This window comes from Ranitomeya imitator, chromosome 1 (assembly GCF_032444005.1).
Source record: "Ranitomeya imitator isolate aRanImi1 chromosome 1, aRanImi1.pri, whole genome shotgun sequence".
Lineage (NCBI taxonomy): Eukaryota > Metazoa > Chordata > Amphibia > Anura > Dendrobatidae > Ranitomeya > Ranitomeya imitator.
In genome coordinates this window covers 69,542,635-69,567,465 of record NC_091282.1, presented here as the reverse complement: position 1 = coordinate 69,567,465, position 24,831 = coordinate 69,542,635, and the positions used below count along the sequence as shown (strand labels likewise).

The 24,831-nt window shown below is 39.8% G+C and overlaps 1 protein-coding gene across 16 annotated transcripts in view; it reads right to left on the bottom strand.

The window, feature by feature from the left end:
- Nucleotides 1-24,831, bottom strand: part of CELF4 (CUGBP Elav-like family member 4) — a 1,519,496-nt gene that overhangs the window by 22,683 nt on the left and 1,471,982 nt on the right. For 15 of the 16 annotated variants that reach the window (XM_069747380.1, XM_069747390.1, XM_069747257.1 and 12 more), the window contains one exon: nucleotides 6,254-6,419. The exons of the other annotated variant lie outside the window; for it this stretch is intronic. In XM_069747380.1, coding sequence (XP_069603481.1) covers nucleotides 6,292-6,419 — 128 coding nt within the window. In that variant the 3' untranslated portion in view covers nucleotides 6,254-6,291. The remainder of the gene's footprint in view (nucleotides 1-6,253; nucleotides 6,420-24,831) is intronic. 16 annotated transcript variants of the gene reach the window in all.

The window sequence follows — 24,831 nt, the reverse complement described above, 5'->3', positions numbered from 1 at the left end:
TATATCAGAAAATCAACGGGAGCAGACAGCCCGCTAGATTTCTGGAGGATAGTACTCCTAGAGTCGGCGCTCCAGCTGAGCTTTTCATTTTCAGGGCTAAAGTTTTGATGTGAATCTCTTAGTTTCTGTTTCCTTGTGATGAAATATAGTTTCAGGGTTGAACATTAATACAAAAAACACAAAGGAAATAAAATGACTCTGTTCACGCTTTCAGGAGATCTGCTGTAGGGAATTTTCTTTCTTCCCCACATCAGTTCTTGTTTTCTTCTCAACAGTTGCTCCAAAGAGAATTGTTATCTATCTATCTATCTATCTATCTATCTATCTATCTATCTATCTATCTATCTATCTATCTATCATATATCTATCATCTATCTATTAGCTGTCTATCATCTATCTATTATCTATCATATATCTATTATCTATCTATCATTCTATCTATCTATCTATCTATCTATCTATCTATCTATCTATCATATATCTATTATCTATCTATCATTCTATCTATCTATCTATCTATCTATCTATCTATCCAACTATCTATCTATTATCTGTCATCTATCGGTCTATCTATCTATTATCTATCATCTACAGTATCTATTATTTATCTATCATCTATTATCTATCTATTTATCTATCTATCAGTTTATCTATCAGTCTATCTATCTATCTATCTATCTATCATCTATCTATCATCCATCTCTCTATTATCTATCTATCTATATATTATCTATCTATCATCTATCTACAGTATCTATCTATCTATCTATCTATCATCTATCTATCATCCATCTCTCTATTATCTATCCATCTATTTACCTATTATCTATCTATTATCTATCATCTATATTTACTTCTTAATTACAAAATATATAAAAATATTAAAAATGTAATGAAAATCTTACAATTAAAAAATATGCAGAAATGTGGCGTCAAAGCTTTTGAAAAATTTTTGTGACTTTTGGTGTTTTTGCTGCAGTTTGCATCAGCTCTGCCAAAATGGGTGAAGCTGAGGAGGAGCCGCCGCACAATGAGGAGTGGGAATGATCACTTGTCCAATATATCAAAAGTGCCGACAGTTTTTTATGGCAGAAATGCTACTCAAGTCAATGACTTTTTTTGGGCCAAATAGTCAAGTAATATTTAAGCAAAGATGAACAGTTTTTGCATACATTGGAGCCAATTCATCAAGATGCACGAGTTACGGCACTCTTGCTGGAGTACAAGTTGACAAAATTCATTAAGAATTAATTCTCTATTGGGCTGCTGAAAAAGTTGAGCGCAACGCTCGGCAGCTCCATAAGAACTTAATGGAGGACGGGTTGAGCCAATCCATACTAATGGGGATAATAATGTCGCTTTTGGTGGAGGTCCCAGTAGTTGATCCCCACACTGATCAATAAGTTATCACCTGTTTTTTTTGGGCCAAAGAGTCAACTATATGGACACTACAGATTTTGCCTACATTGGAGCCAATTCATCAAGATGCACGCGTTATGTCAGTCTTGCTGGAGTACAAGTTGCCGAAATTCATTAAGAGGCTCCTGCCACTTCATGAATTCGGGGCATCTTTTCATTGGCATGCACCTCTGTGCGCTGCACAGAAATGCTACTCTAGTCAGTGAATGCCATGCCGATCAAAAGATGCTCCAAATTCATGAAGTAGTGTGAGCCTCTTAATGATTTTCGGCAACTTGTACTCCAGCAAAGACTGACGTGATGCGTGCATCTTGATGAATTGGCTCCAATATATGCAAAATCTGTAATGTCCATATAGTTGACTCTTCGGCCAAAAAAACAGGTGATAACTTGTTGGTCAGTGTGGGGATCAACTACTGGGACCTGCACCAAAAGGGACATTATTATCCCCATTAGTATGGAGTGGCTCAACCCGTCCTCCATTAATTTCTTATGGCGCTGCACTCAACTTTTTCAGCGGCCCAATAGAGAATGAAAGGAGCGCAGGTAAAGTGGCCAATCTGCGCAATTTTATAAGGGGGATAAAAAATTCCTGTCAGGATATATGCAAATTGCCTCTTCTGATATAATAATTCTTCGTTCTAGTGATCACTGCAGGTCCCAGCTGTCGGACGCCCACCTATAACCAAGTTATCATTTATTCTGTAAATAGGTGCTAACTTGTTTTGACTGAACAATCCATTTACGGTAATTCAGCATTGGACAGCCACAATACATCACCAAATAGTGGAAAGAATACTCTATATGAGGCCCAGAAAGGCTTGTGGAGTTTGAGTCAGAACTAGGCCCCATTCACATGTTCAGTATTTGCTCAGTATTTTACCTCAGTATGTGTAAGCCAAAACCAGGAGAGGAACAATCAGAGGAGAAGTAAAATAGAAACACGTCACCACTTCTGTATTTATCACCCACTCCTGGTTTTGGCTTACAAATACTGAGGTAAAATACTGAGCAAATACTGAATGTGTGAATGGGGCCTAATGCAGCTAAAAGCTGCTGTGAGTCTACAAGATAACTGCAAATTGGAAGAAGGTATATTTTTGAGCAAAATAACAACAAATCATAGTTAGATAGTAATAACCCAAATCTTATCCTTTTTGGTGGAGCTCTATCTACGTGATATGTGGTTGGACATGAAAATAACTGCAGTGTTGCAATCCCCATGTAATAGGATAGAACTGTGATTTAATATGATGATGTCATATAGAGATTTTTCTGTCATCATTGCTTCAAGTGGAAGTACTGTAAGTGTATACAGCACCATGGAAAGGAACTAAAGAAACTGCCATATACAGACAAACTATGTGCATAGGTGAATTAGCAGATATTTTTCATATAGAGTCAGGCTGTAAACACCACAAAAACCCTAAATACTGACTGAAAAGAGGCTGAATAGTTCTGAATAACTTATTTTGTATTAAAGAAGCTGTCCTCCTCCTCCTATCAAAGATTTTATCCTCTTAATATATTGCAATCATCATATCACACAGCACTGTGTACTTACAATTGCTGATTTTGCCTTTCTACCCAGATAATTCTTTTCTTTTCTCTACTCTCTGTAGAAACAGGAAATCTCTTTTTCCTGCATTTATCATTTCCCTCTTTAACTCCTGACCCAGCTGCTCCTTGCTCTGCCAAGGACTTTTGCAGTGACTTATGACTCATACAGGGAAAATTGACCTCCTGTTTCTCCACAGAGCTTAGAAGGATTCAGAGCGCCAGTTTTTAGTCTTGTGATGTCATACACCTAATGGAAAAGAGAAGAATTAACTGGGTAGAAGGGAAAATTCGCAATTGTAAGTACACAGTGCTCTATGATATGATGACTGCAATATATTAAGAGGATACAAATTTTGATGTGAGTGCTTCCTTAAAGATGGCGTTGCTGTTACCTCTTGACATGAAATAATCAATGTTGAAAAATTATTTAAATTTTAATTAAAATTTAATGAAATCTGATAAGAGACGGAATTGTTACTTCCCTTCTTCTATATGTAAGTCAACAGAAATGGTTCTAAATAGTGAATTGCAAATGCAATTTTTTTAATTTACATTTTCTTTAGTAAAAAATTCCATCATGTTAATTTAAGGAAAAATAAAATAATGAATTATTATTATATAAGTATGGGATTTAAAATTAGAAAAAAAAATACCTTGAGTATATCATCCATACAGTATTTTTCTATGAGCTTTGAATGGGTTAAGAAACTAACTGGAGATAATGCCATAGAAGGAGAACTTGTGTTCATCACTTAGGCTCAAATTAGCAGCCCAGATTCTCTCATCCATCTTCTCCAAACTGCACACAATGCTGACTCGAACTCAAACACAGTTATATTTAAAGAATCTATCATGTCAGCTGTGATTTAGATGGTGGATTTCTTAATTGTCTCCCTTTATTTCTCCATATGTCTTTTTCAAGGCGGTAGCTGTTCCCGGCGCAGTCTTAAAGCAGCAATCTGAATTTCCTGAGAGCGCTGGTCCATCAGTCTTTAACGTTATTTAAAGTGTCATTTAAAGGAAGAGAAATGCACTGTCACCAAAACGGCCTGCCAGCATTTTGTTTTCTAAAAGAAAAGCTTAGTACGCAAATTTGTAAGTTAATGACCCCCTCCTTCAATCCCAACCTGCTAAAAGGGAAATAACTATCCTACAATAAAGAGTTTTCATTAGTGGGATGACACCTTCTACGAAATTCATTCTGGCTAATTCTTGGTCATTATAAAAAAGTCAAGTTTACAGTTTCTTGTTCCATATGTGGTGACAGGGCTTGTGCACACAACCAATTTTCTCCTATGAGTGTTATCCATGGTTTTCATGGATAGCAATTGTACCTCTGATATTCTATGGGGTTGTGCACGTCAGATTATTTTCCCTGACAGAGTGATCTGCTTAAAAAATCGGAGACATGTCCAATTTTGACACGAGTGTAGGATCAAAATCGGCAATTCAAGTCTATGGCTCCATGAAAAAAAATGGGACTGCACTCAGATGACATCCCAGTGCGGTCCAATTTTTACTGACTGGTAGAATGGAGATAATGGAATTTTTTTTCTCTCTACAACCGAGAAAAATTGATGCCACTCTGATCAACGTTTGATCAGAATAATGGGACTCTTTTTCTCAGATGTGGAGAAATTGGTTGTGTAAACCTACCCATATGAAGATCAGAATCGAAATGGTGGTGCCCTAAATCAATATGTCACAAGAACCTTTTATATGACCAGTCCAGAGGGTTAACTGATCCCCAAAAGGAAATATAAAATAACAGAAAAGGCTCAAAACATCCAAAATACTGAGTTGAAAAAAGAAAGACCACGCGTGGCCAAAATGTCGGCTTCTCCCCTGCACAAATGAAGGATTTGGAATAATCACTGTACCACTCATGAAATAAGTCAACACCATGCGTTACTCCAAGCTAATTTGCTGATCATGTGGGCTCTCAGACCCAGAAACCTTCAAAGTCAACCACCAGAATCCACAGCAGATATAGAGTTGATCCAAACTAGTTAACCACCTTCAGTTTAAAATTCAAGCAAAATTAGATGTCGATAATCTAGATCATAAGTGGCCGCATTTGGTGATTCTTCATAAAAGATAGGTGTAACACGTAAAATACCAATCTATGGTTGTTTACTGACATTTATCAACTGAGTGAGGTCACTTACATAGACAAACTAGACAAACCAAGCAGAGGAGAAAAATGTATGAGATACTATGGGCACCAGACAAAAATAAAGAATAGTCTCTCTTTTAGAAGTAGGCCTACAAATTATCAGTTCCTCAATGTCTTATGTTGTAGATGTAGGTCCAAAAGGCAGAGCATCCTTCGCATAACCCTGAATCTCACATTTTTTTCTTCAACCTCTCAACCAAAGTTATACATGGTAGATACCCTGTTACACAATTTCCAGTAAGGTTTTCCAACTTCAAGTGTCTTCTCGTGCTCAAGTCACCAGTACAAAAACTATTTTCTAGTAAAACTCAGGAATGGCTTATGTAGGTTGAACTATATTGAAGAGGGTATTTACAAAAATATAGTTTTTAACAAAAAAAATAGTAAATGTGACAGACATGGTCTACAGTTGGTGAAGCTGGAATGCCTCTTCTCTGCTTTCGATTCAATGCCACTTTTGTCCGGAGATAACGGTCTAAGTAAAAGAGTCGCACCGGTTACTAACCCTATTCATAAGAGTATGTTACCATTTCAATCAGTAGTTATTAAAAGGGTTGTCCACTATTTGGACAACCATTCTTAAAAGAAGCGGAGAGTCATGTAAAAAAAATGTTACATATACTCACCTCTCGGTAAGGCACCATTCCAATAATGTTGGCACTGTGTCTTCCAGCACCTGCATGACATTGTTATTTTACTTGAGCGCTGCAGTCTACCAACAGCCACTGATGGGCTGCAACACTCACACTTCCAAAACTGTTTCATCATAGGGAAGGGTGAGCACTGCAGCCCATCAGCTGCTGATAAGCTGCAGCGCTCCTGAGACATAACAATGTTGACATGACACAATTCCAACATCACTGGAATGGCGCCTGTCCAGGAGGTGAGTATATGCTGTTTTCACTTTAAAGGGTAAACTCTCCAAGTAGTGGCAACCCCTTTACTAAAACTCTTAGGAGTAGGACTACCATGTAGATTACAATATCTTCTGAGTGTTTTAGCAACCATGAGTGGACAGCGCACAATCTGTTTACCCAATAAAGGTCATATTTAAACTTGTTTTATGTTTCTTTTTCCAGTATTTTCTTGGTTACCTACCTGTGCTAGTCCTTGTTTTCCGCAGCTCCTGAAATGTCTCAGTAAGGGCGGTTGGCATCTTTCGGCCTCTTCAGTTGCACTTTAAGCCTCTTCATGCCAATTTGAAAGCCATTCATAGCCTGTATGGCAGCCTGGGCACTGGCAGGATTGTCAAAACTCACAAAACCTGTCAAAACATGAAGCAATGTGGGGGCTTAACAAGCCGAAGGCTACCGGGGACGATACACATAGAGCGATACCATTAAGAATGACCATGGGGAGGAATATAGATAGATGAGAGATGGATAAATTATAATACTTTGTGCATATCCTACAAAGCAGCACCCATGATTAAGATAAGATTATCATCAAATCTAAAATTCTCAACCTCTCAGTAATTTACAATCAGCAAAAGGAAGAAACACATGTTAAAGTCATATAGGATGAACTAGTGAACAATATGCAATTTTTTCTCCAGAGACTGTACCATAATTCTTATTCTGCTCTTTTTTTTACATTTTTACTATTTGAATTAATCAATATTAATCAAATCCAGCCTCAATTAAAAATCAATGACTATGAAACAATTACAAAAAAAACTTTCTTCCGATTCTTTCGATGAGCAAGTCTAAAGTCTACAAGTGAAGAATAGTGATGAGCAAATATACTTGTTACTCGAGATTTCTCGAGCATGCTCGGGGGTCCTCCGAGTATTTTTTAGTGCTCGGAGATTAAGTTTTCATCACCGCAGCTGAATGATTCACATCTGTTAGCCAGCATAAGTACATGTGGGGATTCCCTAGCAACCAGGCAACCCCCACATGTACTTATGCTGGCTAACAGATGTAAATCATTCAGCTGCGGCAAGAAAAACTAAATCTCCGAGCACTAAAAAATACTCGGAGGACACCGGAGCGTGCTCGAAAAATCTCAAGTGACGAGTATATTCACTCATCACTAGTGAAGTAAGAAAAGAGATGGATGTATACGGCCAAATCTACTGATAGTAATGATCCTTTTTCTTATATAAAAGCAAAACTGCCACTGAGATAAATGGGTTTTCATAGCTAAAATCTAGAATTTCATGTATTTAGTAGGGTTTATGGGATCTTTTTTTTTACTTTTACAGCTTTTAAATGTCTCCTCTAAGAAGACTACTTTCAGATTAGAGTGCCAGTAGACATTTTCATGTAGCAATTGTTACCAAAAAATTATGTGTTATAAGGCACACATTCAGATGAATGGCTATCCTTGCAATACAAAAGTAGGACTCCAAGGGCCCAGGCAGCTCGACTCACAGATGGGGGTCCCAAACTTTAGACTGGGGTTGCCTATATGAGACCACTCCTTTCAATTAATTTTAGATTCCAACTGCAAGATGGATTAAGTTACTAGTAAGATATTTAATTTCATAATATTGGCCATTTATATTGTGTCCTGTAATTATACCATTATCCTTAAAGAGGATCCTTCACTTGCTAAGTATGTTGTAAAAATCCCCAAGCTCCCCTGATTCTTCCGCTCTTTTCCGTTTTGCTATATGTCACTCTGCTGCAGAGATATTCACATTTGTTTATTTTGGAGTACAAGATGTGAAATCTTTACTGGTAGTGCAACTGGGCGTATCATCACAATCTTTCCTGGGCACAAGTGTTTTCACCCCTCGCACCCAGGTGCTTCCAATCACAGCTCAGCAGTGTCTGAAACTGCTAGATAAGCTGCTGAGCTGTGATAGGCAGTGTGTGTAAGGGAGAGGTGAAAGCACTTGTCCCCAGAGAACACTCTGGAGAAACACCCAGTTGAACTACAAACAGAGATTTCACATATTATGCTCCAGAAGAAACAAATTGGAATATCTCTGCAATAGAGTGACATATCGTAAAACGGAAAGGAGCGGCAGAATCAGGGGAGTTCAGGGATTTTTCCACAAGTTATTCAACTCATTTTTTTTTTAAAGTGATAGGTTCTCTTTAAAGGAATTGTCCCAAACCTTTAAAGGCATTGTCTCACGATGTCAACTCTTCACCTATCCAGTACTCAGGCATCAACGCTAATCATAAGCAATGAAAGCAGCGTGATCAATGATTGGGTGTTCTTGTGATCGGTGTGGGTAGAAGTGGTGGATGTTCACTGACTAGACACTTGTCTCCCATTCTGTGGTTAGGCTGTAAGTCGTAATTGTGGAACAACCCCTTTAAATTATTAATAGATTCCATATGAAAATGTCTGAAAGCACATTATGCAATCCAACAAGAAATAATTCCAAAGTGATGCAGAAAACAACTAAATGTTAACTTCAGCTTTGATACATCTGTATCTGACAAAAATTCTATTTTTTGGAAGCTTATGGAAAGGGTAGAGCTATAAAAGCTCTGAGAGGCAGGGGCATCAGGTGCTGAGTTCCAGTGCTGCACCAACAAGGTACTTTGCCTTGCCCGGGGAATCTAGAAGTAGGACTATGGCAACAGACTGAACCTTTGCCCAGAGGTAAAGTAGCTGAGTTATGGCTATGGTCTATAATAAAGAGTACATTACTGTAGGACACATGTACAGCTGTCATTTTCCACGCCACCACTAAGAATATTTTGCATTATGTGCGTATGGTTTTTAGGCAGCGCAGGGGCTCTGAGGGGAATCCTTTCTATGCTCTTCTACTAGTTCTGCATTGATTGGTTTCATCCTGAACCCAATCTATGGAGCTGTATCGGCTGACTATAGGTCCAATAACCTATAATATCTCTATCATAGCTAAAAATATAACAAGCCATGTAGCAGAAAAACAGAACGGGGTTTCATCAGCACCTACTTGGAGAGCTTTAGTTTTTCTTGAGGCACCCTTTTCAATAATGTAGAATTAATTTTCACTATCTTTGTAATTATTACGCTTGTATGTTAAAAAAAAAAAGTGGAGAAAACTTCTCATAATAAGACTGTGAGGGAAGTTATCAAAAATGTACTTTTAACCATTTGGCACAGTGGAAGGTACATTTTCCGCATGGAGTAGTTCTTGGCCTTCTAACCTGCACCAGATTGTTCAGCCAAGGGTTTCTGCCTGATTTCGCTTTTAACGGCATGAACAATAGAAACACCTGCACATGACCTCCAAAGTTACCCGCTGAAGACATTGATTCCTTTTAGTCATTAAACTGAAAAATAACTGAATTTCTCATATTTTTGTGCTGCCAATACACCTGTTGGCAATGCTGTTTGCTCTGCGGTGGACCACATGAAGCAATATTTAAGCATTCAGACTGCGGTAAGCAGGGTATGATCCTCAAGGGATTAGTTCCACTCAGTGGTAATAATGCCTTAAGTTTACAATACTAATGGTATACTTTTAATAAGAAGATATTTTTCTTCCTATACAGCTACCCTCATCTAAACCATTGTCGATAAAACTTTAATTTCCACTAGAGCAGGTGAACTTATCCAACTGTTATCAACTGTAATCTATGAGCCTGAAGGTTGAATTATTTTTGTCCTTTGTAATATTGCCTTTTTTTCCGTAAGATCCTTGTGAGTTGTACATTTATGAGAACTTTGTTTGACAATGGTTTAATATTGTTGTAAAAATGGTTTTGGTTGTCGAATGGGAATTTAAAATGGAATATGGTGGATCAAAAGTGATATGCTCAACGTCAGGATGAGACTGCTCAGACTAACAATATTTAATGGAGATATCCAGGACATTAAAAACAAAAAATGTACTAACAGGCAGGAAGTCGCTGTTCTGCGATGGCACAGAGCGGTCACAGACGTCCACTAATGTCATGTCAACAGACAGATAGTTTATTTTCCTGTTGACAGGATGGGACTACTGGCATCATGCTGACTGGCAACCGGCTCTCCACTGCCGAACTGCGGGAAGCCGGCTGTCAATCAGCATGACGCCAGTTGTCCTGCCCTGTCAACAGGAAGAGAAACTGATGCTCTGTTGACAGGGAGCAAATAAATCTTTGGCAGGAGCGGTCAATGACTGATGCCAGGTACAACGGGCAGGTTGTCTCTGTTAGCAACTACATGCCTGTTACTGCTTTTTTTTCTTAAAGTCCCAGTGTAGTGGTAGTGAATTTTTTGAATAAATATCTTTCTAATTTGATTCCAGAATACATTGTGAACTTTGATCCCTTTACATTTATTCTTCTGGGATTGTTCTTTGGAAACAAGGATGAATGAATTACATTTTTGGTGTGTTGTGGATTTGGTAGTAATGGCAAATTCAGTAATTTTAGATTGGACTTAATTGGATTATTGGATTCCGCCTCTATGGCTGAAAATTGTTCCCTCCAAATTCAGGTGACAGAGTCCCTTTAATGCATCAAAAAGACATTTCTGAAATAATTGCCACCAGCGACACTAGTGGGTGCATGGAATTATTTCTTACATTAGTATTTTACCTTCTAATTTGGTCTAATTCTAATTGATGAAGCAAACAAATCAAATTCTTGACGTTTGATTCCATAAAGTAATTCTCGATGATAATTCATATTAGTGGGATAATCCTCATAATTTAATTTATCCTATGTGTTAACTTTTTTTTTTTTTTTTTACAATATACTGGTTTCTAAATAGTTTAATTGATTATAACATAATTACAAGTATACAATCTGCTTTTTTGTTTTTTGCCTTAAATGGTTTGAACTACAAAACAGCTGTAAATCAGCAATAAGTTACTAAACATGATACTAGTTTTATGTACTTTTTATATATTGTTTAGAGTCTGTTTGGCCAGTGTAAAAGTCTTGGTTAAAGTCAGGAGCATAACTGTCATTTAGATTTATTTTCCCAATAAGCCATCAACTTCATTGTAACGGAAAAATGCCTCCATTGCACCTTTGGGAGAACATAAGAAATTAATCTAAACATCAAATTAATTATGGTTTGCAAATGAGAAATTGCCTGCACGCCTAACATGTTTTGTAAGAGTCTTCCCTCGTGGCTAATTGCATTGACAGTTTTCTGCATTTTTTGGGGTGGGACGGGAGTCTAAGATTAATTATCCGGCTGCAGATAACCACAATGACCTGCAATGTTTCCTGCCCTCTTTTTCTTGGCCTGTTTTACTTATTGCTGGCCCATCGTTAGCTTTTCTATTCCTCCACTGTGTCTTTCAAAATTTTATACAACCTACAAAACAGGATCCAGTGCACTTTCACAAAGGAAACAGTGAGCTATGTATCACCGGCTCAGATGCCAAAGCCAGTGCCAGCCTTATTAAAAGCAAATGAGGAAAGTATTGGCATTTGTTGGGGTCTATTTGTCATTCGGCTCGGCTCATTTCAGGCCGTGCTGAACAATACAAGCTGTGAGAAAGAGTTATAGTGCTACTTGTTTTTATTAAAATGTAGAAGCTACTAATTGCATTATTAGTCCTGGAGAAAAGTAGCATGGTTGTTTGTCAATGAGTGGTGCGCTGGCCATACATGTTCTGAATGTATGGCCCAAGTTAAATACTAGAAGCAAATTGATTTGTGGACAAGGTAGATAACGACCACATCTAATGGAAAAAAATCAAAGCTTTTGAACTAAAGACTATAGATGAGCGGATTATTTTGTGCAATCCCAAACAGTACAGGTCAGTGCTCTTTGGCCGTGGACAAGAGCTGCATGAATTTCCTGAACTCCTGGATTAAACACAGCACAGTTTCATTCGCCAGCCTGGCGTGATATAATTTGTGGGGCACGTGGCGTACGGGTGACGTCTCGACAGCTTGGCAAATCATAAGCCAAGCCTTGGATCACTTGGGAAAGGAAATTTGACTAGCTCCTGTCCAGGGCCAATGAGCACTGACCGAGACCGTGAACCGGGGATGTGTGAAGCGATTCGCTCATCTCTACTACTTATCTTTTAAAAAATGTAGGCAATTAACCTAATCTAATCCCTATAGGGTTCACTGACATATGAGAAGTCCAAAATTGGACAGATGACTCACGAACCATTAAATCCCCCCATACACATTAAACTAATGTCAGCTGAACGCATCAATATCGACGGGTTCGGCTGATGGTGTATCGGAGAGCCAGCTGGCTAATGGTTAGGAGAGATGTTGATCGGACAAGTCTGATTTTGGAATTGAATTGCTCTCCCTGAGATAAGCCGCAAGCCGTTTTGTCAATTGGCGGCTTTGTTCATTGAGACCACGAGAGTGTTTGGCCAAGCGAGCTCTCCTGTGTTTGGGAGTGTTTTCCTTAATCTTATTCTTGCTGAAATAGTGTGTAAATCTATAGCAGCTTTCAAAGGTTACAAATTCAACTTCTTGGCAATAACTCTAAACTGAAGGGAGGACATATCATTGGTGAAACCTGTGCACTGGCACAGGGGCCAAAGAGGTACGAGGGCCCATTTCTACCTACAAAGTAGGTGGAACTTTGCATAATGATGAGCTATTTGACTGGAAAGGGCCCATATATTGATCTTGCACAGGGGTCTTTTTCTGTCTGTGTCTTATTCTTAAACTGGTTGTGCGTCAGGCATTACTGATTGTGAAATCTATGAGATGTGGCTCAAGAAGTCCAAGAGTAGATGTTTCACCAACTGTCAAAGTTTTTGAGACAGCTATCTGGTGACATAATATGAATGAAAATTAAAAGTTGGGAGATGTCCAGAACATGTGTCAAAGCATAACATTTTTGATAGAATATTTTGAAATTTCCTAGTGTTAAGTACTATTGGAACTGCTATACAATAAAATGGGTGGTAGACCATTATGGCCCCGATTCATCCAGAATTCTGGCATAAAGCTTCATAAAATATCTCAAAAGTTGCCTATACCTTGAAGTTGTGCCAGTTTATTATGACTTTTGGTGTTTTTAAGCCTGTTTTGGCCAAATCCACCCACTTTTTAAAAGCTGGGTGGAGCGTGAATGGGATTGGGTGTGGAGAAGGACGCCTGTCAGATTCACTACAATTTACTCTACATAGTGGTGAAAATTATGACAGAAATGTACTCCAGTCCCTGATTAAAATACCATTTCTGGTGGTGGTACATGGCAATTGAAATATGCACCAAATTCATTAAATAAGTGCACACCTCTCAATATATTTGGCACATCTCACTTCAGCATTCACGTCATTAAGTCTACACTGTAGAATTAATTGTGGCCATAGTAATGATATGATCAATATTATTAACTAGAAATAATAACAATCGGCAAAGCTATTCTTTTCTGCTTGGTGATATCCTCCATCTTCAAATTTTACATTTTTTATTTTCAATTTTCAATAAATTCACTGCTGGTGAAATAAATTGTAAAAAATGCTCAATTATCAAAAATAATAATGTATTAGATTATATTTTAATCTACCGGTGCTGCAATAAAGGATGGCCTTCAAATCACAGAAATGGAAACACAGTCCACTGTGACTACACAGCACGGCACATCACTAAATCCACTGCAGTATAAAATGACGCCACATCACCACATCACCACAGAACACCAGTTAAAGAAAACATCAAGAACAACAAATCCCATTCTCCTCCCTCCCAACCTCAACCCATCGTCAATTCCACTAGTGGCAAAGGTCTTCCTTGTCATGGAAGACTTGCCCTGTGAAGTGATTAATATATGTGAACTGTGGTGTCATCTTAAGTATTTGTTATCCATGTAGTGCAAATGCAGTCATTTTTAAAACTGTACGCGCAAATGAAATTGTGAATAATTTTGTAAATACAAATCAATAGTTTTTTCTCAAAATCCATGTATTCAAGCTTTTCACAAATGTGCCAATTAATATAGATAGAACTTTGAATAGTCTTTATACACTCTGTACAAACTGTGTTATGCCTACTGCAGGCTCTTCAGGGGTGGAGCTATACACAGATTCTCTATTGGATGATTTTTCAACCCTTTGTCATGCTCCGCCCCTGAGGCCCTGCACTAAGCATAATGTAATGTATGAGTTTTCCACGGTGTTTCTTTACTGTGATACAATTAAAACCTATTTTAAGGCAAATTTTCAAGGTTAAAATATAAAAAAAAAAAACTAAAATACATAAAATCAATTTATATTATTATATTATTAACTAATATTACAGCTCATGATTAATAACAATATTTCATCAGCCTAACATTTCTCATCGAAAACTCAGAATCATGTGGCACTGCTCTCCCTCACAATCTCCATAGAAGTAACAAGACCCGTCTTTGGGAACATATTCAGTTGAGCAAAACCAATATTTCACAACCATGTAAATAGATGAAAAAAACATGCATAATAAGTCATTATCTGTGAGATGTTGCAATGATTGTCTTTCCTTAGGATAGAGCTATGTTATGATTGGTGGGGTTTTGACTCTTGGGACTCACTGAAAGAAGCTCTCCTCCTCCTCCCAACAAAGTCTTTATCCCTTTAATATATTGCAGTCATCATATTATATAGCACTGTGTACTTTCAATTTCTCATTTTGCCTTTGTACCCAGTTAATTCTTCTCTTTTCTCTGCTCTATGTAGACACAGGAAGTCATGAGTCATCCCCATCTTCAACTCTTCCCTCTGCCAGTGAGTTTTGCAGTGACTAATGACTCATACAGGGAAAATTGACTTCCTGTTTCTACATAAAGCTTACAAGGATATAGTCTGTTTTTAATCACGTGATGTCATAGACCTCATGGAAAAGAGGAGAATTAGCTGGGTAGAAGGGAAAATTAGCAATTGTAAGTACACAGTGCCATATAATATGATGATTGCAATATATTAAGAGGATAAAAAGTTTGTTGGGAGTTCCTTTTTAATGATTAGAGCAGTATCGTTCCCAAATTTCTTCTTCTTTCTTATGGACTGTAGCATTCAGTATTCCACTGTGAGTGGTGAGCATCAGGCAGGTTGGACACTCACGCATCAATGGCCTATCCTAAGGAAAATACATCAATATATAATCCCTAAATCCCTAGGAGTATCGTCACTTCCACTTATGGGGTTGAAGTTGTGAGACGTAGCTACTGATCAGTGATGAACATGTAACCTTGGCATCAATACTTTCCTTGGAAAACCTGATTCTTGAAACTCCTTTTTTTCCCCATTCTATAGGCATGAATATACATCCATCCTAACGAATGTGTGAACTTCGCTCAGCGTGAAACTTGTCTAGGAATGAGCATCCTGACATTTCCTGCACAGAGTTTCCTTGTACTATGAGGAGGTTAAATGTTACACGTCCCTCAGCAGCTTCTAAGTGACCTCCTCCTCATCTTCTCACGCTGAACATTTTTCATTTAGTTGATATTTTTATGAAGTTACCGCTTCTTTACATTCAGTAGCTGTCGGATGTAAATTTATAATGAGTATTACGTGCCGCTTATTAAAAAAAAGTACTATTATTATTATTATTTATTGTAATAGCGCCATTTATTCCATGGCGCTTTACATGTAAGGAGGGGTATACATAATAAAAACAAGTACAATAATCTTAAACAATATAAGTCATAACTGGTACAGGAGGAGAGAGGACCCTGCCCGCGAGGGCTCCTAGTCTACAAGGGATGGGTGAGGATACAGTAGGCGAGGGTAGAGCTGGTCATGCAGCGGTTTGGTTGATCGGTGGTTACTGCAGGTTATAGGCTTGTCGGAAGAGGTAGGTCTTCAGGTTCTTTTTGAAGGTTTCGATGGTAGGTGAGACTCTGATATGTTGGGGTAGAGGGTTGCAGAGTAGTGGTGATACGCGAGAGAAATCTGGTATACGATTGTGGGAAGAGGAGATAAGAGGGGAGTAGAGAAGGAGGTCTTGTGAGGATCGCAGGTTGCGTGTAGGTAAGTTCTGGGAGATGAAGTCACAGATGTATGGAGGAGACAGGTTGTGGATGGCTTTGTACGTCATGATTAGGGTTTTGTACTGGAGTCTCTGGGCAATGGGGAGCCAGTGAAGGGATTGACAGAGGGGAGAAGCTGGGGAATAGTGGGGGGACAGGTGGATTAGTCGGGCAGCAGAGTTTAGAATAGATTGGAGGGGTGCGAGAGTGTTAGAGGGGAGGCCACAGCATGGACTAGGGTTTTTGCAGAATCTTGGTTGAGGAATGAACGGATTCGTGAAATATTTTTGAGTTGAAGTCGGCAGGAAGTGGAAAGGGCTTGGATATGTGGTTTGAAGGAGAGATCAGTATCAAGGATTACCCCGAGGCAGCGACCTTGTGGGACTGGGGAGAGTGGGCAGCCATTTACTGTAATGGATAGATTCGTTGGGGGGGTCATGTGAGATGTGGGAAAGATGATGAATTCTGTTTTGTCCATGTTAAAGGGAACCTGTCACCTGAATTTGGCGGGACCAGTTTTGGGTCATATGGGCGGAGTTTTCAGGTGTTTGATTCACCCTTTCCTTACCCGCTGGCTGCATGCTGGCCGGAATATTGGATTGAAGTTCATTCTCTGTCCTCCGTAGTACACGCCTGCGCAAAGCAAGATTACCTTGCACAGGCGTGTACTACGGAGGACAGAGAATGAACTTCAATCCAATATTGCGGCCAGCATGCAGCCAGCGGGTAAGGAAAGGGTGAATCAAACACCTGAAAACTCCGCCCATATGACCCAAAACTGGTCCCGCCAAATTCAGGTGACAGGTTCCCTTTAAGTTTCAGAAATCTAGCGGAAAAGTATGAAATAGTGGACAGACATTGAGGGATTCTGGTTAGTAGGGAGGTGATATCTGGTCCAGAGATGTAGATCTGTGTGTCATCAGCATAGAGATGATACCGAAATCCATGAGATTCTATGAGCTGTCCCAGGCCAAAGGTGTAAATGGAGAAGAGCAGGGGCCCTAAAACTGAACCTTGCGGGACTCCGACAGATAGGGGGCGAGGTGAGGAGATGGTGTGTGAGTGGGAGACGCTGAATGTCCGGTCTGTTAGGTATGATGAGATCCAGTATAGGGCCAAGTCTGTGATGCCAAGGGATGAGAGGGTCTGTAATAATAGGGAATGGTCCACTGTGTCAAAGGCAGCCGACAGGTCGAGGAGGAGGACAGAGTAGTGTCACTTGCTCTTGGCGGTTAAGAGGTCATTGGTGACCTTAGTTAGGGCAGTTTCAGTGGAGTGGTGTGACCGGAAGCCAGATTGTAAGCGGTCAAAGAGGGAGCAAGAAGAGAGAGGGGAGGACAGTTCAAGGTAAACGTGTTCCAGTAGCTTGGAGGAATAGGGGAGAAGTGATATAGGGCGATAGCTAGATACAGAGGATGGGTCAAGAGAGGGCTTTTTGAGGATAGATGTGATGGAGGCATGTTTAAAGCTTGAGGGGAAAACACCAGTTGTTAGTGATAGGTTGAAGAGATGGGTTAGGGTTGGGATGAAGACTGTGGTGAGGTTTGGGATGAAGTGGGATGGGATTGGGTCAAGTGCACAGGTGGTGAGATGTGATCTTGAGAGTAGAGTGGAGAGTCGATCTTCTGTAATGGTGGAGAAGTTGGTTTTGGAGGTGGAGGGCTGGGAAGTTGGGAGGAAGGGCTCTTGGGGTTGTTGACCAAAACTGTCTCTGATGTTATCAATCTTCTGCTTGAAAAATGAAGCAAAGTCTTCAGCTGAGATGAGTGGGGACGGAGGAGGTGCTGGGGGACGGAGAAGAGAATTGAAAGTGTTCAATAACTGTTTAGGGTTCTGAGACAGGGAGGATATGAGAGATGAGAAGTAGGTTTGTTTAGCTGTGGCGAGTGTGGTCTTGAAAGTAGTGATGGACTGTTTGAATGCGATGAAGTGCTTGTTGGAGTGGGATCTTTTCCATCTGCGCTCAGCAGCCCTGGAAGCTCGCCTCAGTTCTTTGGTCAGGCTCGTGTGCCAGGGCTGTCTGTTGATTACTACATGGATAGGCTTTGTTCACCAAAGGAAGAACTGCATTTTGCTAGCAAGTCGCCCATACATACTAGACTAATGTCATCCAAACCTGCTTATATCTACAGAATCGGCTGCCAGTCTAATTTGTTGGGTAGGGCTGGCTAATTGATCATCGGAAAAAAAAACAAAGAAGCTATCTTTAGATATTACCATAAAAATGACAGGATCTAGTAATAGGTGGTAGACCACAAAGATAGCGTTCTCGTTTGTCACCTCTAAACCACAATTTCCAATTTGCCTTATAGTCATCATCACCATCTTCAAATCATATTGAGTGCAATTGGTGCATATTCTTGAGGATGAACCGAATTGCTTGAAACATCACTGCAGCCATTTTCTGTCACGTATCCTAACCAGTGAGTTTTCTCATTGCGCTTCCTTTAACCACATTTGACAATTTGCTTAAAAGTCATTATCTTGAAAGCAATCTTGAAAGTTTCACAATCTAAATGTTAGCTGATTACCTTTAGATTTTTCTAACGGGATGATGGAGACTACTGTATCATTAGATGTTCTTAAAGAGGGCCTGTCTCCATGCATGTATTGGGTGTTAAAGCACCACCCCAGTATTTTTTTTCAGCGCTGGAGTGGCACTTTAAATGTAAGCCTCCGTTCTTATACTCACCTTCAATTGGCTTCACCTTTTACCGATGCCTCTTCGGTCCCGCAGAGCCATCTTGTGCCTGTAACTTCTGACCGTCCAAGAAAAGTCTATGAGAGCCAGAACGAGTCTCTCATAGACTTGAATTGAAAAGTGACTTTTGATGCGCTCCAGCAGACAATGGAGCGCTCCGACAGGTCACTTTTCACTGGAGATGGACCAGAATGACACTGGAAAAGAATGAAGGGGATGACAGGTGAGAATGAGACATAGGGCACGGGACTTACATTAAAAGCACCACTCCAGTGGGTGATGTAATTAAAAGAAAAATGCTCAAGTGGTACTTTAAATAATTTTGAAGCATCTTTTCTTATAAGTCTGTGTGGTGTTATTCATCCATTATTCCTTCTAGAAATGTATAAATAGGCAATTGGGTGTCATCATTTTCCTTCTCAAAGAGGCATGTCTCAATACAGTCTGTAGTGATTAGTAGTGATACAGTAGTGATTGGATAGTGTCAGATTGTGTATGGCCTCAATCCTAACTGGTAATACCCCCTTGTCAATCTGTTCATACATCTCTAGGAAGAATAAAAGAGGAACAGCACAGTGTCCTGCATGCTATTTAATGGGAACTAGAAGTATGTACTAATATACAGGGTGGGCGATTTATATGGATACACCTGGGTGGGCCATTTATAAAGTTGTTTCCAAAATGGACAACTTCAAAATGGCCAACATGGTCACCCACCACCCATCTTGAAAAGTTTTGCCCCTCCCATAAATGCAGCCTAAATGTTTCTGTGTAATGGTATAATATGTGAGCATTTGGGGTCCAAACTTCTGTCCAGGGCTCTACTTTGTCTAAAACCGGTCCCGTATACAGTACATGTCAGAACAGCTAAGATGCACTCTATCTAATAGTCATCACCCAACATACAGTATGTTTTCAGAATGTGCAATGATTACACCAAGATCTTGCTACTTCAAACCCTTTGTGCATATGGGCGTAACTGTTCAACCTGGGGCGTACATAGAAATCAAAGGGTCCCATAGCAGAAATTCTAATTGGACAACTCCCAACAAAAAAATAATAATTAATATTCGGCGGGGTCACAGAAATGCGCATGTCATAACTTTTTAGCCTTTAAAAAGTAATTTTCTTCCTACTGAAGCCCTAGATTCCTCTTTCACTGCACCCATAAAGTATGATGCCAACAAAAGTGCCACACAAACACTGTATGATACCCCACAGTGACTTCCTACAAAGTACTCTCCACAGGTGCAGTATGATGACTCTACTATACCCGACCTCAACTCCCCCGGAAAAGTATGGTGACCCCAACACAGTATGATTCCCCCAACTATGATCCCCACACAGCCCTACATGCAGTATAATGGGCCTTCATACAGTATAATGGCCCTACACCTCACCACACTGTATAATGACCCACACTAGCCCTCCAAACAATATAATAGCCCCTACACAGCCCTCAACACAGTATGATGGACCCCACACAAACCTTCACACTCTATTATTGCTTTCATACAGTATAATGGTACTCAGATAGCCTTCCATAAAGTATAACGGCATCCATATAGCTCTCCAAATATCATAATTCTCCCCACATACCCCTACAAATATTATAATGGCTCCACATAGCCTTCCAAATAGTATAACAGGCCCTATGGCTATCCATATAGTTTACTGCACCCCATAGTCATCCAGATGATATAATGCACTCCCCATAGTCCTCCATATAGTATAATACACTCCCTATAATTCTCCATATAGTATAATGCACTCCCCATAATCCTCCATATAGTATAATGCACTCCTCATAGACCTCCATATAGTATAATACACTCCCAATAGTCCTCCATATAGTATAAAGCACCCCATAGTCCTCCAAACAGTATAATGTACTCCCCATAATCCTCCATATAGTATAATACCATTCACATAGTCCTCCATATAGTATAATGCACTCCCCCATAGTCCTCCATATAGTATAATGCCCACCACATAGTCACTGATATAGTTTAATGCACCTTCCACAGGTATAAGGCACTCCCCATAGTATTCCATATAGTATAATGCAGTTCCCATAATCCTCCATATAGTATAATGTACTCCCCATAGTCCTCCATATAGTATAATGCACCCCATAATCTTCCATACAGTATAGTGCACTCACCATAGTTTTCCATATAGTATAATGCACTCCTCATATTCCTCCATACAGCATAGTGTACTGTCCAACTCCATAGTCCTCCATATAGAATAATGCACTCCCCATTATCCTCCATATAGTATAATGCACTTTCCATAGTCCTCCATATAGTATAATGCCCCGCATAGCCCTCCATATAGTACACTGCTCAAAAAATAAAGGGAACACTAAAATACCACATTCTAGATATCACTGAATGAAAAATTTCAGTTTCAAATCTTTATTCATTAAATGGTGGAATGCGTTGAAAACAAAAAAACATACAAATGATCAATGTAAATCAAAATATCCCATGTAGGTCTGCATTTCGAATGATACTCAAAAGCAAAGTGGAAAATCAAATTACAGGCTGATCAAACTTCAGTGGAAATGCCTCAAGACAAGGAAATGATGCTCAATAGTGTGTGGCCTCCACATGCCTGTATGGCCTTCCTACATCGATTTGGCATGCTCCTGATGAGGCAGCAGATGGTCTCCTGAGGGATCTCCTCCCAGACCTAGATTAAAGTATCAGTCAACTCCTGGGCAGTCTGTGGTGCAACGTGGCATTGGTGGATGGAACGAGACATGATATCCCAGATGTGCTCCATTGGATTCAGGTCTGGGGAACAGGCAGGTCAGTCCATAGCATCAATGCCTTCATCATGCAGGAACTGCTGACACACTTTAGCCACATGAGGTCTAGCATTGTCATGCACCAGAAGGAACCTAGGGCTCAGTGCACCTGTATATGGTGTCCCAATGGATCTGAGGATCTCATCCCGGCATCTAATAGCAGTCAGGGCACCTCTGGCTAGCATATGGAGCGCTGTGTGGCCCTCCAAAGAAATGCCTCCTAATTTTCCAGAGAACACCAAGATTGGCAGATTCAACATTGGTGCACTGTGCTCTTCACGGATGAGAGCAGGTTCACATTGAGCACATGTGACAGATGTGACAGAGTCTAGAGATGCCATGGAGAACGTTCTACTGCCTGGAACATCCTCAGGCAAGACCATTTTGGTAGTGGGTCATTAATGGTAATCACCCTGCCAATCTTGGTGTTCTCTGGAAAATGCCAATCACCCTGCACAGTGTTGGGTTGTAAGCACAGCATCCACTTGTGGACGTCGGGCCTCATGGAGTCTATTTCTGACAGTTTGAGCAGACACATGGATGTTAGTTGCCTGCTTGAGGTAATTTTTCATGGCTCCACCACTGCTCCCCCTGTTACTCCTTGCACAAAGGAGAAGGTGGCAGTCCTGCTGCTGGGTTGCTGCCCTCCTACGGTCCCCTCTACATCTCCTGGTGTACTGGCCTGTCTCCTGGCAACTGTATCATCCTGGATGAGCTGCACTACCTGAGCAACTTCTGTGGGTTGTACTGTATCTAGACATTGCCTCATGCTACTGTACTTCTAGGGGTGAGAGCAATGACAAAATGAAAAAGTGACCAAAACAGCCAATAAGGATAAGAACAGAGAAATGGTCTGTGGCCTCCCCCTGCAGAACCACTCCTTTATAGAGGCTGTCTTGCTAATTGCCTATTATTTCTACCTGTTGTCTGTTCCATTTGCACAACATCACGAGAAATTGATTTACAATCATTGTTGCTTGATAACTGGATAGGCTGATTTCACAGAAGTGTGATTGACTTGGAGTTACATTGTGTTGTTTAAGGGTTCCCTTTAGTTTTTTGAGCCGTGTATAATGCACCCCATAGTCCTCCAGATAGCATAATGCACTCATCACAGTCCTCCATATAGTATAATGCACCCTACAATTATCCATAAAGTTTAATGCACTCCCCATAGTCTTTGATATACTATAATGCACTCACCATACAGTATAATGAACTCCCCGAATTCCTCAATATAGCATAATTTACCCCATAGTCCTCCTTATAGTATAATGCACCCCATAGTCTTCCATACAGTATAATGCACTCCCCATAGTTTTCCATATAGTATAATGCACTCCCCATAGTCCTCCATATAGTATAATGCACTTACCATAGTCCTTAATATAGTATAATGCCTCCCATAGTCATCCATATAGTATAATGCACTCACCATAGTCCTCTATATAGTATAATACACTGGCCATAGGCCTCCATATAGTATAATGCACCCTATAGTTATCCATACAGTATAATGCACTCTCCATAGTCCTCCATATAGTATAATGCACTCATTACAGTCCTCCATATAGTATAAAGCACCACATAGTCTTCCATATAGTATAATGCATTCCCCATAGTCCTCCATACAGTATTATGACCACCACAATGTACTCACTGATTTAAAAAAAAAAACAATCTCTCTCTTCCTCAGTCTCCAGCTGCACTGGTCATTTCAGCGAGGTTTCTGAATCTCCCCGCATTTCAGCGCAGCTGAGTCATTAAATGCTGAGGAAAACTGATCCAGGATGCTGATACATTTGACCGTGTGATGATGGGCTTATAGGCCTTATAGCAGCCACACAGCCTGCCACCATTGTTGGTACACCACTATGTATAGGCCCCACTGGGGCGGAGGGAGCTCAAGAGCTGTGCTTAATTCACACATGACTGTGCTGGCTATAATATATAGCTGTCGTCTGTCTCAAATAGCCACGGCCAGAACTGTAAGGTAGGACGCCTATCACGTGGCTCCCATCCGACAGCTACAGATTATTAAATAACCGAATTGGTGTCACCGTGTCTGGAAAACTCCAATCTATCATAATAATACAACATTGATTAATATAATTAAAGAAATAAATCAAAACATCAAAAGTGCAGTTTTTTGGTCACCGCACCTACCTAACAAAATACAATAAAAAGTGATCAAAACATCATATCTACTCTAAAATCATATCACTGAAACTGTCACAAAAAAAGCCCTCACACAGCTCCATTAACAGAAAATTAAAAATGTTAAGAGTCTTGGGAAAATTAAGACACAAACTAAATTTTTTATTTTATTTTTTAAAACTTCAGAATTTTTTTCACCACCTAAATAAAAAAAAAAATACGAGTTTGGTATTACCGTCATTGTAGTAACTTGGAGAATTAGGTTTCCAAGTCATTGTTACTGCACAAAGAACTCCATAAAACCAAAACCCAAAGAATAATGTCAGAAATACATGTTTTTCACCTTTTCACTGCAGTCGGAATGTTTTCTCATTATTCGGTACATTATACGGTAAAATAAATGGTGTCACTCAAAAGTAAAATTTGTCCTGCAAAAAACAAAAGCTATGTGAATGGAAAAGTAAAAAAAAATATGGCTGTTGGAAGAAGAGTAGTAAAAAAATGAATGCGCAAAAACTCCCCCAATAAATTGCCATGTCCTGAAGGGGTCAATGAACATGGATTCAGAAAAAGATAATGTCTCTTGCATGGTCTTTGTTATGAGTAACTTCTTCCCTATAGATGAGGGGAGAGACTCTGCTGTAGCTCTTAACGGTAATCCCACTATTGCCTTTCAGGAAAAAAAATATTAGTGGGGCAAAATGGTTAAAAACCCATTATTCTGTTTTTGCATTTTTTTGCATTTAGTTTTTACGGGATTCACTGTGCAGTAAAAAAGACCTGGCAACTTGATTCTTCAGGTCAGTATCACTACAGCGATACGAGACATAACTTTTTTATATATTTTAGTAGGTAAAAAACATGTAACTTTGTAAAAAAAACGTGATTTCTGGCACCATTTTCTAAGACCCTGCTCTTTACACCCTTACCCAATGTTCCCTTACTGGTACATCCTATGGAGGAAGGGGTTTCAAGGTGTATTCCTACCTGACACGCGGGCCGGATGTATTCTACACTGACTGTATGAACTCAGACAGGTATGTTTGCCACATCGCTTCAGAGAAAGACATACTTTAAGGGCGCAGTCCTTGTGTATAACACAGAGGAGGATCGCAGTCTGACTGCGCCCTAAAAGCTGCCGGCGGATGAACAGTACTGAAGACCAGTTGGAGAGGTGGG